Genomic DNA, 18975 nt, shown 5'->3' on the forward strand with positions numbered 1-18975 from the left:
TACCTCCTTGTTGCTTTTTAACTTTTCTTTGCAATGCTGGGAATTGAACTCAGGGCCTTGTGCGTGCCAAGACAGCACTCTACCACTGAGCCGCATCCCTACCCCCTCCTGGCTACTTGCTGTAATTCTCTCAGTGACTCTGCATTGTGGATATTGCTAGTTACCCTAATAACATATCACAACATAACATGAAATGGAACGCAAACATGGCTCAGTGCTTCCTAGCAGCAAAGAAGAAAGTACAACCAGTGTCAGTAATGTCACTTACAGGGTCTGTAACATAGGAACACAGATGTTTCTCTGCAAAATCATGATTGCCCCTGAGTCCCAAGGGCAAGGTTGACCTCTTTTGGTCCCTCCTTTTTCTATGTTAGTTTCCTAGATTGAAGCCTTAATCATTTAACTTCTCTTCTTGAATTTATGCCTTTCTATTTTTAAGACATCATATGCAAAAATTACAATTTCTGATTCTAATTTAATATGATATTGGGGATATTTATTTGTTTTCTGAAAATTCTTAAATGCCCAGCTCACAGTGGCATAGACCTGTAATCCCAGCAGCTGTGGAGGCTGAGGCAAGAGGATTGCAAGTTCAGTCTCTGCAACTTAGTGAGGCCCTAAGCAACTTAGCAAGATACTGTCTTTAAATGAAATATTAAAAAGGGCTGGGGATGTGGCTCAGTGGTTGAAAACCCCAGGGTTCAATACCCAATACCCAAAAACAAAACACACACACACACACACACACACACACACACACACACGTGCCCATTCTCGCCTTATTGGCTTAGACTTTGCTTCTGCACAGTTCTAGTGTTTATTATACTTTCTTGACTATGGTGAATTGAAAACTCTATTCTGTGTCCTTCTCTGTGCCAGGGCTGTCAATATCTCACATTCCTATTTACAAAATTTGTCCCTAAATTGTACAGAATGTTGTGTTTTGCTCTGCATCCTGTATCCCAATCCACCATGCACTGGATGATGCTCTTGTGCTGGATTCTACTTTATGTTTGCAGGAGGGAGACATTCTCAGCCCTGCAAGCAATCTCACTAGGTCTGAGCTTGGAGAGCAGGGTCTGTTTTCAACATGATTCAGAAAACAGATGAGTCAGGACAAATCGATGCTGGGTGGGAGCCAATTCCATCCCCCTTTCTCTTTCCTCCTACAGCTGCCATCCCATAAACATGTAAGATTTGGCTTCTTTGGTAAAAATGCCCATCCCATATATACACCAACTTTCTGCCACAGATTTAAGTTTGGCAGACCCTAAGGCAGCCAACCAGGGAGAACTGACCAAGTTCATTTCTTTCTATGGTTGCTTAAAAAATATAAACATAAGAAGAGGGGAAGCAGATTTAATTTGTCACCTGAAATTGTACCAGTATCCAGTGTGACTATCAATGCTGCTGTAGAAAACACACCCCCTGCCCAGCGACTCCCAGCTGGCTTCTACGCCTGCGTGTTCTAATACGCAGACTGGACTGCCTGCTGCTCTCAGCCCTTTCTCTGGCCTCCCTTCCTGAAAGGACAGAAATCTGAAGGTGTTCGTGTTCCCGGAGAACTAAATGTGGAGAAGCAAACAACAGGCCATCGAGGAAGTCAAGCCCAAACCTGTCCCACCAGCCCAGCTCTTTCTTTCAAGGATAGGAAATAAGGCTCCCCACTTCCCTGACCTCCCTAAGACCTGGCACTGTCCCCTGGAAAGCCTTTTCCTTGCTTCTTCCTTCCAGGGAATGGAATTCAGCTTTTCCCAGGAGGACTGGCTCCACTGTCACTCACTCATGTTTCACCAAGGTTTCCAGTGAGCCATCTTGCCACTTCTTCCCTTAGGAAGTCCTTGGAAATGGGCTGGGCAGAGGAGTGGGTTGTCACAATGTCTGTGGCTCTGCAGTTCCAGTGAGGACCAAATTCCCTTGACATAGGGGATAGTTAGGGACAGCATAGAAAAATGCAAAGTGCAGGAATACCATAGTAGTTTCCACAAACTCAAGCATCCTCTTCCATCCTCCTCCATGAAGGCCATGTGCCTAAACAATCATTTGTCTATCAAACTTGACAAATATGTGTTGAGTGTCCACTGCTTGGAATGCACAGTGCAAAGGTATAATTCCATACTCGGGGGGGGGGGGTCTCCTGGGAGTCCCTGCCTGCCTGATACAGCTTAGCAAAGGAGCCAAATATTACATAAGTGTGCATGCCATTGCGGTACAGAAGTGTGCAATTACAAAATGTGTTGAGTGCTCAGTGTATAAAAGAGCACATGAAAGAGAGTATCTTCGAGAAGAGGGAACCTAATTTATGTGACAGGGCAGGAAGGCTTCTGTGAGAAAGAGACTTTGCAGCTGAAACTTGAAGGAGGATTTGAAGTTGACGGCCTGGAAGGGGTTGCTCTCCAGGCTGAGGAAGGGATACAACCATAGCTCATGGGAAAAGCAGAGATAACGAACCGAGTCTTTAGTTGTGAGTAGTTCCACAAAAATTCTTAGTTTTCATACATTGACCCATTAAACAAAGTCTATCAATTTTATCTCATATATCTTTAATTAGTACTACCAGATGTTGTAAAATAATCTTTCTTTGTTAGGCCTGGACCATTACAAACTTGAATGCACCTTCAACTTCCCTCAACAGGTTTTCGATGATGTCTGCATCAAGCTATCACAGATAGTAAATATATGGAGAAATTTTTATTTTCAACATATCCATCAACAATAGCAATAACAATAATTGCTATCTTTCTCACTATCCACAAGCGACAAACCAGGATTTGAATCCGTGACGACTAAGTACTCAGTCAGTCCAGTTCTCCAGAGACCCTGCAAACATTTCCCCCAAATGGTCCATGTATTTCTTTTTTTTTTTAAGAGAGAGAGAGAGAGAGAGAGAGAGAGAGAGAGAGAGAGAGAGAGAGAATTTTTAATATTTTATTTTTTAGTTTTCGGTGGACACAACATCTTTGTATATGGTGCTGAGGATCGAACCCCGGGCCGCACACATGCCAGGCGAGCGTGCTACCACTTGAGCCACATCCCCTGCCCTGGTCCATGTATTTTTGATCTCCTGTTGCATCAGACTCTCCCTGCTGTTTCCCTGTGGGGTCTAGAAGTGCATCTCAGCTTGTTCACACTAACAGAAACAGAAGTTCTAACACCACCCTTTATTTATTTATTTATTCCTGTTCATGTCACACTGCAGAAACCTTTAGAGTTGCTTGACAGCCCACTTTGCTTCCTCTTTGTCTTCCTGGTCCCAGGTCTCTTCTTTCTTATCATCATCATGGGTAATTTGCACATACTTAAATCAACATTCTCATGTTTGTGAAAATAATTCTTCCCATGCAAGACTTAAGTGTTGAGAGTTGAACGGTCAAGAAGGGTAACCCTGCTCTGCCGACATAACTTCAGTCAGCCCAATGAGTAATCAATAGCAATTCCGGGATGCCCTCTCCCTACCTCTGACCTGTCCTTCAAAGCCCAACTCAGATTCCATCTCTTCCTCCAAATGTCCATTGAGTCCCTGATTCAGTCCATCTTAGAATTTTCCTACGACTCTTAGTCACTCCATCTGGTGCTATTTGTCTACTTCTGGACTCCCCCCTTAAGGGGTGGAAGTTCTTCGAGGACACAGCCTTGGATCTTGAGCTTGGCTTCTCCTCGTGGAACCTCATATACTGTAGAGTCTCTGTACATGTTGGTAGATTGAAGAGATTAATGAATATCAAGACAGTAAATTTTTGGTTACTGTTGACAGGTTGTTCACTTTGTAGGTTTATAAATCAGTTACTGAGTATACAGAGAAGAAAGCTAAGTCAAGTCTTTAACTTGGGCTATTAGTAGCCCTGGAAGAGATTTTAACAGGGAAAAGGTGTTGAAACCACCAGTGGTAGTTCTTCTAGCTTCAGATGGCCTGATGCTGCAGCCTAAGAGCAGGACACATCAGCTCTCCTGGGTTTCCTAGCAGTTTTCAAGAGCTGATTTCTTTCTTTTCTTTTCTTTTTCTAAATTGGCACATTAGAATTATACATAATAGTAGGATTCATTATGCCATATTTGTACATGCACATAATTTGATCAACCTCGTTCCCCAATACCTTCCTCCAGGGCTAATTCTTATGTGGCCTCTCCTGGGCAGTGTCCATCTCATGCCACTGAGCTCATAAACACAGGATGGGTCCAGAGCCTGGTGGGAGACTGTGAACCATGGTGCTTCACTGTTGATCTTCTGGATTCCTATCTGGGTTGAAAGAAATGCAGCAAGTTGAGGCCCCAGCTTCTGTAGAAGATCATAGAAGGCCAATGTTTTTCTCTGGAGGAAAGATTTATTTTGAAAACTGGCAAAGGATATGAAATGCCAGGCTCAATTCTAAAGCCTGTGGTTGAACTGCAGTTAGGCCTGGGCCCAAAATATTTGGGGAAATCAAGACAGTCTGGAAAGCATGGCTTCTGAGCTTTAGTGGCAGCTCGAGTGGTATTGTCCAGGCCCAACTAATTGAGCGTCAGGAAGTCAGATGGGGAGTGCTAGAGGCAGCTTGCTCTCTGGTGGTGATTAGGGTCCCTGTGAAAGCTGTCTGGGAGCTCATGCATGCCCTCCTCCCCCTTGGCACACGTCAATGAATGCATCCTGTAAAAGAAGAAAAGAAAAAAGGACCCCTGCATCCACTTACTGCTTCTCTCCAGTACTTTGCTCTACTCTAACGACTTCTGCTGATTTTGGTCCCTGCTGATTTTGCTGTCTGATATTTTCCATGTCAAGGATCAAGCTGTTTGTGGTAAGGGGCTCTCCAGGGTCAGGCCAGGGGCCTGAGGCTGAGCAATTAAATTCAGTTTTAGAAAGACAGAGACAGGAAAACTGTTAGAGGGACATCTCTTGATAGTGGCATGGGGCACTAAGGTTCTTAACCACCACGGCCAAGGGACTCAAAATGTTCCCACAACAGGAAGCCCCTCTGGAGGTTAATTTAAAATAGCGACGCTGCAAAATCTTTTAGGTCATTGATCATTTTTACAATCAACTTTGAAAATTATTTGTTCGGGATTTCAATATCTGTGTGTTTGGTTACTAAGGGTTACAAGCATATGGAAGTATCTTGTTTGCTTATTTCCTCAGGGTTGTTGAGACCCTATTTTTATGCATCTATTGAGATGGTTACCTCTTCCTCTTTTACATTGTGGGGTCCTCTAATGAGTAGCTCTTGCCTTATCATAAGTGCAGGGCTGGGGTATATTTTTAGCTTCAACAATATGATAGCATAACAAGTGTCAAGTTCAAACCCCAGGACCAATTTGAAAAGAGTAACTGCCAGAAACAGTGGTAGTTTAAGAGCAAATCATATATCAACAAGTGCTACAAAAGTTATTACTAATAATAACTTTCATGACTTTATTAACTAAAGAGAAAATTGGGTGAGAAATAGTATAGAATAGGCTGAAAAGTTTAAGCATTAATGATAAGCTACTAAATTAAATTGGAAGAAAAAATTTTAAAACAAAAAAAAAAACAAAAGAGAAAGCAAAAAAAAAAGGGCAAGGAGGGAAAGGGAGACAGAAGATAAAATGAAGAAAAAAGTTGAAAGAGAGGGGAACAGGCTGTAGACAGGAGAGAGGAAAGGAGATCTCAAGAAGAGTTCCAATTAATTGACAAAATACGTAAAATTAGAGAACTAGCAAAACCCAAAATTTGGAGGGACACTGGGAATCAGTTTCTGTCAAGCAGCTAATACAAACAATTGTCACACAGAGATCCAGCTTTCTTCTTGCTAAGGTTCTTTCTGGGGTTTCCATTTTAGAATCTCCTCACTATTAGGAGATTTGTGTGACACAAATACTGTGCTGTTTGTTGGTTTTCAGCTCTGACCCTAAACAGCCAGACTTGTTAGGATTGTCCGCATGGTGAGCTCCACCTCCTCCTTGCCTGGGGTGCTGTGTAGCTCAGTGCAGACTTTATCTGCAGAATGGCTTTGTTATTGTGACTAGGGGTGGCAGCATAAGTCTGCTAGGCAGCCCTCCTACTTGGGCCACCAGATCCATCTGGATTGTGTCACATCCCTCATTCCAAAATGCTGGGGGGAGGTATGCAGGATGTATCATAACTTCCAGGTCTTTCCAGGCATAGGAGAGGTGGTGTGGGCCCCTTGGTAGGGTGTAGTGGGATCCTACTTTTCACCCGACCCTGATCCATCCCAGTTCCACCTCCTGTCAGTCATGTTCTTGATCCCAGAGACCAAACTGCCAATTGGAAATGAAAGCACTCTTTGCTCTGCTCTGCAGACTGTGAGACCTGCAGCCATGACTCCGGTGACCACTCTGAGCTTCTCCCAGTCCGTGTTACAGTCTCACCTGCTGCGCTGCATGGTTATCCACTCAGCCAGTGAAAATTAAAGTCTAAGTGGCTGTTTGGTCTTGGATATTCGAGAAGCAAGCACACCAAGAACAAGAGAAAGAAAAATGTAAAAATTAGAAAAATAGCAAAATATGAAAAGCCAAGGAACACTGCAGGGTTTTCTAGCTCCCACTCAGGAAGTCCAGACAAAGAGTCTTTTTAAGCTGTCAACGCTTCCCCCACTTTCACTACTCCACCCCACCCCCACCCCAGAGAGTGCTGGGATTTTTCTCCTGCTCTGGCCCAGATTGCCATGTTTGAGTTTATTTTCTGCTCAGATTGCAAATTTGTTGGACAGCAGCATCTGTTTATCTTAAACTTGGTGGGAGAATTTCTTTTGGCTTGTTGGAAGGGAGCCTCCCCTCTCCCGCTGAGCCACTGCGTGCCCGTCACTGACGCCATCTAGGCCTTTACTAATCTCTTTCTATTCTAGAGACTAATATTTTTGGTTTTCACCTGGCTGCTAGCTCTCCAAGTTGCCAATCAGCATTCTCCCACAGTCTTCTGCCTCAATGTGCTGCTGCTCAACTACTGTTATAATTCAGTCTCAGGGAGCTGCTAGGGTGTCGGGTTCCTCTGATCTACCATTTTCCTCCCCCTTTCCTTCACCTACTGATTTTTCTTTAACACTAAAGGTGATTGAAACAAAGAGCTAGTACTAGAAACTATAACTCCTAACTCATAATGATCCCTCTCCCATTCCAAATTAAAACAAGCTTATGATAGTCATTATCATGGTGCCCTGGTAATGGAGTGAAGGCACCAAAACAAAAGAAACCAGGTCCAAAACATAACAACTCCGCCATCTTTCACAAGGTGTTCTCATGGGGAGCTTTCTATTTGTGGTTCCTTCGCATTCAAAATGAGTTGAGTGGCCCACCAAGGAGGGTCTTGGCATTGCATCCACCATGCATGGTGAGGGATCCTGAGAGGTGCTCAGGAGTGCAGAACAGATCACCTGGGTGAGGACTCTTTTTAAATTCCTAAGAGATGGTTCACGCAGAGTGACTAACTTGTTCTGGCTTGCCTGAAGGTCTTGTATCCCTGCAGCCCCTCAGTGTCAAACTGGGACAGCTGGTCACCCTTCTGCATGAGCACATCCTCGGGTAGAGCAGCAGAAAACCCCCAGTTCCTCTTCCTTCACCTTAATGTCTGCCTTCTTCTGATCTTCTTTTCTCATGTGCAGCTATGCAAGGTCCCCTCCCTTCTCAGGACCTCCTCAGGGACAGGCCTTCCCAGAACAGAGCTCCCAAGGGGCCTGTCACTGTGGAGTCTTAGGACATCCTCACCCTCTCCATGAGTGCCTCATGTGTGTCCTGTCCTATGGCCCTTCCCCTCCCTCACCCCACTCAACACACATGCATGCGTGCACACTCACATAGACACACTCACATACACTCATAACAAACTCATGTACACAAATACACGTTCTACTCACTCATGTTCACACATATCCGTACACTGTCATATATATAAACACACTTACACACGCATACTCACACACCCCCCCACATACATACACACATGTATGTGCTCTCACATACACAGTCTCACATGCTCACATACATGAGCAGAGCCCCATCCCACTGGGAGATTCTCCCCACAGGGCTCCTCCTGCTTCTACCCTACTGAAGGCCTCCTGAATCCCTGAACCCCCTCATTGTCTCCAGCTCAAGGCACCCATTTCTGGTCTTGTCCTGGCTGGCTCAGGAATCAAAACCAGTGCCAAGTGCAAGCCCCCCTCCCTCCTGCCTGCACCCTACGTGCCTCCACCCTCAAAGCCTAGCAGAGCACCTGGCACAGATCCAGAGCTCAGTGCACGTCCCAATGCTGGCTAGAGCACCCCAATCCTTCCTCCCCCATTAGTTTATTAGTGGAGCACCACCCTCTTCTAGGACAAGCTGTTAGAAGGAGGGGTGTTTCCTCTAACCCTGGGAATTAGTTGTCCCCACGACCATGAGCCTGGCTGCCTGAGTGATCCAACTTGATTACAGACACCTCCCAGTTTCCCCTCTACACACATCCGTTTGGCCAGATGGAGGGTATGGGCACTTTCACCAGAAGTCACTAGGTGGCACTAGGTGGCACTAGGTGGCAGTCCAAAGGTCTGGCACAGTCTGGACAACCTGAGGACCCACAGGGTAGGGGTTCCCACTCTGGAGGCTGAGAGGTGTGTGACACACTTCACTGGCATAGCACCATATGTGTGCCTTGAAAAGATAACATGGGAAACAATATAAGGAGTATGAGAGCCATTTGGAGAAGGAAGGAAATCATCAGAGCACTCTTTTGAACCTAATGTAACATATAATGTACATATGCATGAGATATACTTCATCCAATCACTTAGATGAAATATTACCTTCTCATAGAACCAGTTTATTATTATTTTTCTATATCAGGAAAGAGAGCCGTTTTGCTGGGGTAACTTGTCACTTTAGTAAAATCGAGTGGATTTGCCTCTGACAGACAGATCTCCAATCACCTTCAGGGCTGAGGTTTTCATTGTTTTTTGCATTTATTTGTGTAATGAATAACTGCAATTTTTAGGCTGTATTTTTTTTGTACCAGGGATGGAACTAAGGAGTGCTTAATCACTGAACCACATCTCCAGCCCCCCCTTTTTTTTTGGTATTTTATTTACAGACAGGGTCCCACTGAGTTGCTCAGTACCTCACTAAGTTGCTGAGGCTGGCCCTGAACTCATGATCCTCCTGCCTCAGCTTCCCAAACCACTGGGATTATAGGTGTGCACCACCTCATCCAGCTAGACTGCAATCTTTTAATCAGACAAACGATCCTCATACCCTTGTCCTCATACCCTTGACCAACCCCTGTGTTATGGGGTACATACCTACTTTGGGGTTCATTATTAGTAAGGTCATCAATAACAAAAATGTTCTACTTAGTGCTTCGGGAGTCACTGCCGTGGCCTTGTGGGCTGAGAGGAGGAAAGCAACACATTAAGTTAGCTGACAAAGCTAAATTGGGATGTGTTGTGATCCTTTCCATAGATAGATAAAGAACAGTATAAAGTTAGAAATGCAGTAAGTTCATAAAGCATGTCCATGGAAAAATACAAGCTACAGCTGGAGAAGGAGGGACAAGGGATGATGGAAATTCAGGAAATGGAGAGTCAATGAAATAGTGCAATTTGGAAAGCAGAAATGCTAAGGAGCGATTTATGGGGTGAGACCGGATGGGTGTGCAATGTGATATGACAGCTAAATAAGCAAGGGAGAGTTCAGCTTTTGCAACCAGAGTGCCTCGCCACAGCCAGTGGCATCTGGTGACCATATTGCAGCCATTTGTTGAGCACCTACTGTGTGTTGGGCATTTAGCACATGGTCATGCTATACTCCAAAACCCCGGTAATGTGGGTATTATCATCCCTATATCCAGCAAACAAAGTGAAACTCAGAGAAGTTAAGTAGCTTGTCAGGGTCACAGAGCTAGAGAGAAGAAACTGGAATTGAACACCACAGCCAATCCAATTCCAAAATCTCATCTCTATACTTTGTACCTGGTCACACACAGTGGATGAATCCACAGGGAACAGGGGGACACTTCACCTCACTGTCCAGTTCCAGCAGGAGCAGGGCAATGGCTTCTATCTGTAAACTCTGGAAGGTACACAGGACTGGGAGACAAGCCTGGGTTCAAACCCAGCACTCCCCTTCACTAGCTGTGTGACTCTAAGAGTGTCATTTAAACTCTCTGTGCCATAGTTCCTGCAAATGGGGATAATACTATCATCCACACTGAGATATTGTGACAACTAAGTGGACATCGGGGTTGGCTCCTGGTGAACTGTATGGCTCACTCAGTACATGATACTACTAATACTAATCTTATAAGTCAGCCTAGAAATTGCTAGTGGTTTTGTTGTTTTGATTCAACTTGTCATCAAAACCAACTGATCAATCTCCTGCATTTGAAATATTTGTAATATTAAACCCTGCTCAGCAGGAAGACGATTGGAATATCAGGAATGAATAGTTAGTTACTCTGCAACAAAATGGCCAGGGTTGCATTCAACAGACTGCACCTCCTCAGGATTCACAGTAAGGACCTGCAGTCTAAGAACATCGGGTTCTTAAGGTGACAGGGAAGTGATGGTTCTGGAACCTATCCCGAATGAAGAATGACTGAGGGAAGTGAAGGGACACAGGCCTGCCTCAGAGGACCTTGGGCGTCATTTCCAGATGTTTGAATAAATGCAGAAGAGGCTCTGTGCTATTCCTGAGGTGGAGCCAGAAGGAAAGAAGGACGGGGTGGAGGGGCAAAGGGACTGTAGTGAGTGAGCCCCTGCAGGTTTCAGTGGCTTTGCTAGCAATGTATACACTGTTTTCCAACAACACTTCAGCCTCACCTGGGTATCTTACCATGCAATTCAGTGCTGTCACTAATACCCAGAGTTACAGTAGGCCTCACAGGTGAGGAGGCTCAGTCCCACAGGATTTTAGCCACTCTGTACAAGTCCTGGCTCCCTGGCTGCCGGCACTTGAGTCTGATTTGGCTACAAATTCAAGGATTCTATTTAGCCATAAGGAAGAATGAAATTATGTCATTTGCAGGAAAATGGATAGAACCTGAAAGCATGATGTTAAATGAAATAAACTACGCGGAGAAAGTCATATGTTTTCTCTCATATGAGCAAGATAGAGAGAAATAAGCAGGGGAATGGTGGGGGAGATTTCATGAAAACAGAAGAAAGACCAGCAGCATAAAGGAAAGGGGCCAAGGGAGGAAGTGGGGGGAGGGAGGGGAGATATTAGGGATCCAATGACCCAATTCTACCATTACATGTGCACATGCGTGAATGTGTAACAAGGAATTCCACTCTTATGTGTAATAATAATATTGTGATAAAAAAGTTTAAAAGAAACAAATTCAAGGGTTCTCACAACCCTACTTATCAGGTTTGATAATTCACTAGAATAAATTACAGGACTCAGGAACGTGTTACACTTGTAATTACAGTATTATTATAAAGGAAGAATCAGATGGAGGAGATGCCCATAATAAAGCATAAAAAGTGGGGGTCATGGAGCTTCTATTCCCTGCAGGCTGCCTGGAACATGTTACCCCGGGGTTTTGTATGGGATGCCATGTGTAGGCATGAGTGAGTGGCTAAATCATTGATCACATGATTCAATCCAGTCTCCAGCACCGTTACCCTCCCCAGTGAGACGGCACAAGGCTGAGAGTCCTGACCTTCTCATCACAAGTTTCATTCCTCTGGTGATCAGTTCTCATCCCAAAGCTATTTAGCATCCCCCAACCCCACAACTCATTTTACTAGCATAGACTCTGATATAGGAGGAAGGGTTTCATTATGAATAACATAAAGCACTCTTATGATTCAGGAAATTCCAAGGGTTTTAGGAGCTCTATGTCAGGAACCTAGGACAAAAACCAAATATATATTTTATTATACCACAGACACACTTTAACCTCTCTTCTGTCCCTAACATGCTGGATTTAGTAGTTCTCAAACTGATTATAAGGTGCAGTTCAGTTCCATGTAAGAAAATACCTTCCAGCTGAAGTTCTGCAGCAGTTTAAGAGGCTGGGGTGCCGAGGAGGGAATGTCCACCCTGTGGGGCAGTCTGGCCTGATGCCCAGTCATCACAATTGTGGTGACACAGTATAATGTATAACGTCATTGTCTTGCTTGATTTCAGAGTCGAGAGGCGCTTCCGTTTTGGATGAACAGCACAGGCAGGCGGGAAGGCTGGCAGCGTGGATGGCACGGATATGACAACGAGCTCATGGACATGAGAGGCATCTTCCTGGCCTTTGGACCTGGTAGGCAAGGACATGACCCAATCCTCTTAGCTGTTCCTAGAGAGGTGCTCTAACAGGGACTCTTCCTGGAGTGATCTCTTTATGGACCCTCTTTATGAGCCAAGCTGAGCAAACCCAGCCGGTCTCCATGAAACATCTTTTGCTGGCTTCCTTTCAAATGCTTCTTGGGTTTGGCAGTTGTGGCCAAATACTTTTCCTTGTAAATTTTAAATCCTGAGTGCAATGAAGAAAATGTATTCCACATGTTTGTGATTCATTTTTTACTTAATTCATCAAAACGTTGCTTCACAGCTATCTGAAGTCCAGGAAAGCTTACGGGATACCATGTTGCTGACAGCTGTGTTTCCAAGTTGATGAAATTGCTTCGTGTGCTCTGACCTTTACTTGGTCCCTCCCTGTCTAGAGCACCCACCCCTGTGGGTTAATTCAGTTTAGGGCCCAACCAGAAGCTGGGATGTGTGCAAGGGCAGGCTCAGAAATGACCTTGGGATTGACTCTGAGAATGAGCCAGAATGACTAAGGAAGTCTTGGATGGAAGTAAATTTGCTGAACCTTCTTTGATCAGATTGTATTCCAAAGTGCTGGAGGAAAGGGGAGATGGAGAGGGCCTATTTGGTCATTTGATTTAATTGATAGGACACTGTAAATTCACACTTTGGAAAAGTTTACCAAATACTCTAACTACACATTACTATTGAACACCTAATTCTTTCAAAATAAAAAAGGAAAAAAAGCACTCAATAGCCACCAACCATCAGTTGATTAGTTCATAATCTACTCTTCTTCCTTACTACTGTCCATCTCTCCTCTCTAAATATAATTACCCTAATGTTTATATCGCAAATGCCTTTTTTTTTGGTCCCAGGGATTGAACCCAGGGATGCACTGAGCCAAATACCAGCATATATATATATATATATATATATATATATATATATATATATATATATATATACACACACACACACACACACACACATACATACATACACATATATATATTATATGCTATATATAATATGTATATATATATTTATATTTAAAAATATTTTTTAGTTGTAGATGGATACAATATCTTTATTTTATTTATTTACTTTTATGGTGCCAAGAATCTAACCCACTACCTCATGCATGTGAGGCAAGCACTCTACCTCTGAGCCACAACCCCAGTTCCTGGACTGAAACATTTTTTATCAACATCTAGAAAAAGGCATCTGGGACCAGGCACAGTGGTGTGTGCCTGAAATCCTAACAGTTTCGGAGGCTGAGGCAGATGGATCACAAGTTCAAAGCCAGCCTCTGCAACTTAGTGAGGCCCTAAACAAACTTAGACCTTGCCTCCAAATTTACAAAAAAGAAAAAAATTATATATATATATATATATATAAAATTAACCCCTGGTATCTGGTCCCAGATGCCTTTTTCTAGATGTTGATCAAAATGTTTCAGCGTAGGGACCAGGGCTGTGGCTTAGTGGTAGAGCGTTTGCCTCACATGCATGAGGTACTGGGTTGGATTCTCAGCACCACATAAAAGTAGATAAATAAAATAAAGATATTGTATCCATCTACAACTAAAAAAATATTTTAAAAATCTTTCAATCCAAGAAAGTCCACATGTCCCTTTCCAATTATAGGTTGAACATCCCATCTGTACACTCTGCTCTTCACTGTCACAAAACCAAGGACAAGTCAACTTCCCCATGTCCCTTGGTCTGCCTTGGATCACTCTACTTGCCTCAAAATCTCTCTCAAGAACAATGAGGTGTCAGTTTCTGCCACCTCCAGGAAAGCCTCTGAGAGTCTGAGTCTGGGGGATACATTGGTCCAAATTCTTTACCTCATGTGATCCAAGTTCCCAAGTCCCAAAGTGGGCATAAGAACCACAGCAGCAAACATACATAGAGCACTAGCTGCGTCCATGGTGTTGACCTATGAATTCACAGGTTGTCTGAGCACATTGCCATTGACCAGTGAAAGTTATCAGGTGCCCCCTGTTAACCATGCCCTGGATCGTCATGCAGAGCTCTGAGGTTAAAGCAATTAAGAATGGAGAATCCAAGACTGGGGTCAACTGTAGATCCATAGGAGATGGTCCAAGGCTTTTGACTTCATAGGGGAAGCACCAGTAATCAGGGCTTTCAATCAATAGCGTTGCCTCCTCCTTCACTAGAAGAGGCAAGTAATATCGTGAATGCAAAACACTTGTCCATTGAAGGAGTGTATGTGAGCAAGAGTCTTACACATATTTTAAAGCAGAACCAAATCTAGCCCCAAACCCAAATTTCTACACGAAGTACCCAAAGCTGCATTAAATTCAGTGGGGAGATTTTGTCCATTAACCAAGACCTCCACTATAGGCTCTTTTAAAACTAAAAGTCCTCGATCTTACCAACAGAAAGAAAGCCCCTGATGAAAATGGACTGAGCTAATTGCAAAAGGCTTCTAGGCTGATACAGCCTTGAGAGCCTCCCACAAACTGTCACGTTTCTGGCTCCAAGTCTCATGAAAGATTAAACAGCTTTGCACATGGACTGTTTACTCAGAAGGAAATTTAAGAGTGAGGCCTTTAATAGCTATCTAGCTGCACTTGGAGATAAAGGTGCATCCCTCCTGATTAATTGTCTGTGCTTCTTGCTTAGGGAGGGAGCTGGGCATTACTGTGGCTGCCCCGATAACCAGCCTTAGAAGTGAGTAAATCTGGCCCAGCAAAGAGAAAGGGAAGTAATTCTGAAGATAGCTTCTCTGGTTAATCCGGGTTTCTAATTTGAACAGCCTAATCTTGCCCTAGAGAACTCTGCATTCAAGATAAGACAGCAGGAATGCAATTCAGACAGCCACCAAGAGCAGCGAGCCTCATTCAAGGTGGCCAGGCACAGCATAAGCTTGCAGATCCTTTTCTCTTCGGGAGATACCTTTTATATCCAGAAGTATGTAAACCCATGGGAATAACATGGAGTCCCATTCTAGGTTCAGAATGCCATCTTGAGCCAGTGGAGTTTATAGGGGTTCTCCCAAACTGGACTGGACATTGTTCAGCTATTCAAGAATTTTCTAGAAGCTTTCAATCTAGCCTGGATCATCTCTACATTTGGGCCCCAAAGTTCCATCCCCAAAGAACAAGGAAACCATAAACTAGATGGGAAAGAAAACCCAATTCTCTTTCCTGCTTATGGGCCCAGGATTTAGTTTTGTACTTTGAAGGGAAAAATAGAAAAGATAATCTATCCTAACACTTTTGTCAGAAGAGGCTGAGCTTGATTTTTTTTTTCTGTGAAGTGTTAAAAAAAAAAAAAAGTGGATTTTTGAAAGGCTAGGGAAGGACAGCTCTCATACCCTACCTCCCACATGTGACATACCACGAGTGATAGGGGGTGTGATTGTCACATCCAGGTCACATGGTGAGTCAGAAGGAGAGAGAAGAGTGGCTTCCATACCACTGGGACAAATGTTCCATTGATTTCTCAAGCTGCAGTGGATTCTTCTGATGGGGAAGTCCAGTCACCAACCTTATCTATTTAAAGAGGGTGCTGAAGTAGCCCCTTCATTTCTCCTTCAGGCGGGTTCTTAATGTTTTTGAAACTAGTTTTGACTTTGAAGTAGTGCTGACCCTTATCCTTCCTGCTCCAAAAATACTCAACAAACAAACAAGAAGAAAAAAAAAAACTGAACCCTCTAAATAACTTTTTTCTCTCTCTCTCTTTTTTTTTTTTTTTTTGTACCAGCAATTGAACCTAGGGGCACTTAACCACTGAGCCACAGCTCTTTTTATTTTATTATTACTTGTTTGAGACAGTGTCTTGCAAAGTTGCTGAGGGCCTCACTAAATTACTGAGGCTGGTTTTGACCTCATGATCCTCCTGCTTCAGCCTCCCAAGCCTCTGAGATTACAGGCATGCACCACCATGCTCAGCCTTCTAAATAATTTATAAGGCAAACATTTTCAATCCAAGGTTTTCCCTTGCTGGAAATTTATTATACATGTTGATTGATAACAATGGCTGCCATTTATTAAGCACCTGCAATGTGTCTAGACCTAGGATCTGGGTACCACTTCCTGTTGAGCCCTTGCACCTCTTTACACTTAATTCAATCTTAATTCTCCAAAGTAAGGAAAACCCAACACATCAGAAGTTGCCCTGGATCTGACACACTGTGTGACAGAGTTTTCTGTATATAACTTTCTTTCAGGTTTGTAATCCCAGGAGCAGAGGTTGGTGTTGGTGCTTCAAGAATATGTTGCTAATTGTTGTTTGTTTCCTTTTTAAGTAGCCTATGTGATCATTTTAGCAAAGTAATTATAAAGGTTATTTTCTGAGATAGAAACTTGACTTTGTAATCCCACCAAAACAACCCATTTCCTTTAAAAATCTTGAACCGAAAGCACTGGCTTGTATTCATGAATCAAATCTCTTCTGTGAATTTAGCCCTAACGGAGCTTCGGGGATTTTGTTGGGGACCTAGAAACAAAGTTGCTTGTTATTACTACACTCTTATTTTCACTCTTCAAATTGAAAAGTGGTAAAAAATTTTTTTAATTTGTTCTTTTTAGAGATACATGACAGTAGAATGTATTTCGATATATTATACATACATGGAGTATAACTTATTCTAACTAGGATCCCGTTCTTGGCTGGTACATGATGTGGAGTTTCACTGGTCGTGTATTCATATATGAACACGTATATGTCTGATTCATTCTACTGTCTTTCCTATTCCCATCCTGCTCCCTTCCTTTCATTCTCCTTTGATGGACAAGTGCTTTGTATTCAGCACCTCATTTACCTCCCGAGGAGAAGGAGAAGGTGATTTCGATTAAAATCCCTCCAATGGCTTATGGCTTATCAAGTCACCTTAAGTGTGTCTTAGTGACCATGCTATGAATGACCGGTCTTGCTCTTTACACTCTAGTATTACAGCCCAAGTGTGGGGTAGGTTCTGAGTAGAGGCACAGAATTAGATCTTCTAAACATACTTAGAAAAATCTTGTCATTCCTGGTGAGCTGGCAGCACCAAGGACATGATACAGCTTCTCATTCCATCAAGAGGGACCTTTATGTGGCAGGAAAATGGAGAAACATTCTTGAGTTGCTATGCAGCAGATACCGGCACCCTGGCTCTCAGTCCAGCCAGAAAGATGTTCCAGAACATATGTGTACAATTTAAGGGGAGCCCAGGAAGACAATCTATCTTCTCTGGCCACAGTGGCTCTGCAGGGCTCTGTAGAAACAGTGCAGCTTCCCAGCTGGGCCTTCTGCCCCTGCAGGAAAGATCTGTTGTCACAAAGGAAGCAGCACAGTTAGGCACAAAGAAAGTCTGTTGACTGGTCTTTTAAAGAGTTTATCTATGAGACTTTGAAAGCTATGGCTTTTTTTTTTCATGACCTAGAGCTTTTCCCATTCACATTCACTTGGCCACACCCATTGATGGAGAGGATTTTGCAGTCTCCAAATTGCCTGGAGTCTGAGTAGATTTTTTTTCCATATTTGATTCAGCTCCTCTCAGTTAGGTTACCAACCATGACAACCTGCTTGTTTTCCTTTTCCTTCCAGATTTCAAATCCAATTTCAGAGCTGCTCCAATCAGATCCGTGGACGTCTACAACATCATGTGCAGCATGGCTGGCATCACCCCACTGCCCAACAATGGGTCCTGGTCCAGGGTGGTATGCATGCTGAAGGACCCGGCCAGCTCAGCCTCCTCTGTCCAGCCAAACAGCTGTGCACTGGCCTTGATTCTCTTCTTCCTGTATGCATATTGATCATATTGTCTGTCCCAAAAATGCTGTAAGCAAAGTGTGCCTCCAAAGTGGAATGTTTCTCAGTTTCTGTGTGAATAATAGCTTCATTAACACAATCAAGGCCATGCACACTGTAAATATATTGTTCTAGGATACTTCTACCCATAAATGTCCATACTTTTTTTTTAAAAAAAAGTTCTAAACTTTGTTTTTCCCAAAAGTAGGCAAATCCTATATTTTCATTTGTCTAGATTTATGCAGTTTTATCCTTTATTTTTGAATAATTCCTCAAGATGAGCTACTTGAGTAGCTCAGCACTGGTGTGTCCTGAAGCAACCAAACTTGGAGTGGATAGTCTGTGGTCATCCTGGGTCCCTCTCTGTCCTGCCTTGCACAAAATTGCTTCTCAGACCAGGCCCTTATTTGTTCCCTGTGCACACTCAGGAGCCATCCTTGAGGTCTGTGACCACAATCCTGTACTGACCCTTCCACTCCAGAAAAGAGAAGTTCTACATGAAAGCAATGTCTGCTGTTTCTGACCCAGCTCATAGTTTTGCCATCTTATACAAAGTCCCAGGAAGGACATATCCTAGCAGGGATCATCCATGAACCAACAAAAAAACCACTGAGGACTGGAGAACTCATAGAACAAGGTGAAAAGACCTGGGTCCCCTCCCAAAGTCCTAGTGTTCAATACCTTCTCCCTTCCCTTGAAGAGAAGAAAAGCTAGGAACAGATATGCACTTCTGTGAGATTTATCACACAGAATATCATGGTATGAAGCCTTGGAAATAGCAGACCTTCGAGTTAAAGGAGTGTTAGATTGTCTGCCCACCCATCTGCCCATATGACAACTTCTTCAAACACCACCACTCTTTAGCTCCTGATTTGGGGCGTAGAACAGCAATATCTGGCATGCCAATTCAGAGCAGGCAAAGAGATGGGTGCCTTACTGATGAGAATATGAACATGCTAGCAGAAATCTTACTTCATTGCTTGGACTGGTGACACATTAAACATAAGCTCCATGCACCAGTAGCCCT

At 43.5% G+C, this 18975-nt stretch overlaps 1 protein-coding gene across 1 annotated transcript in view; it reads left to right on the forward strand.

Annotated features, from left to right (window-relative positions):
* The window catches only part of ENPP6 (ectonucleotide pyrophosphatase/phosphodiesterase 6), a gene marked incomplete at both ends in the record, with an annotated part of 106186 nt that extends 88233 nt beyond the window's left edge, over window positions 1–17953 (forward strand). The window contains 2 exons of the mRNA XM_081269580.1: window positions 12070–12193; window positions 17745–17953. Of these exons, the coding sequence (XP_081125706.1) occupies window positions 12070–12193; window positions 17745–17953 (333 nt within the window). The remainder of the gene's footprint in view (window positions 1–12069; window positions 12194–17744) is intronic.
* Window positions 17954–18975: the final 1022 nt, after the last annotated feature.

Source organism: Spermophilus citellus (assembly GCF_964194105.1).
Source record: "Spermophilus citellus genome assembly, chromosome: 16".
Lineage (NCBI taxonomy): Eukaryota > Metazoa > Chordata > Mammalia > Rodentia > Sciuridae > Spermophilus > Spermophilus citellus.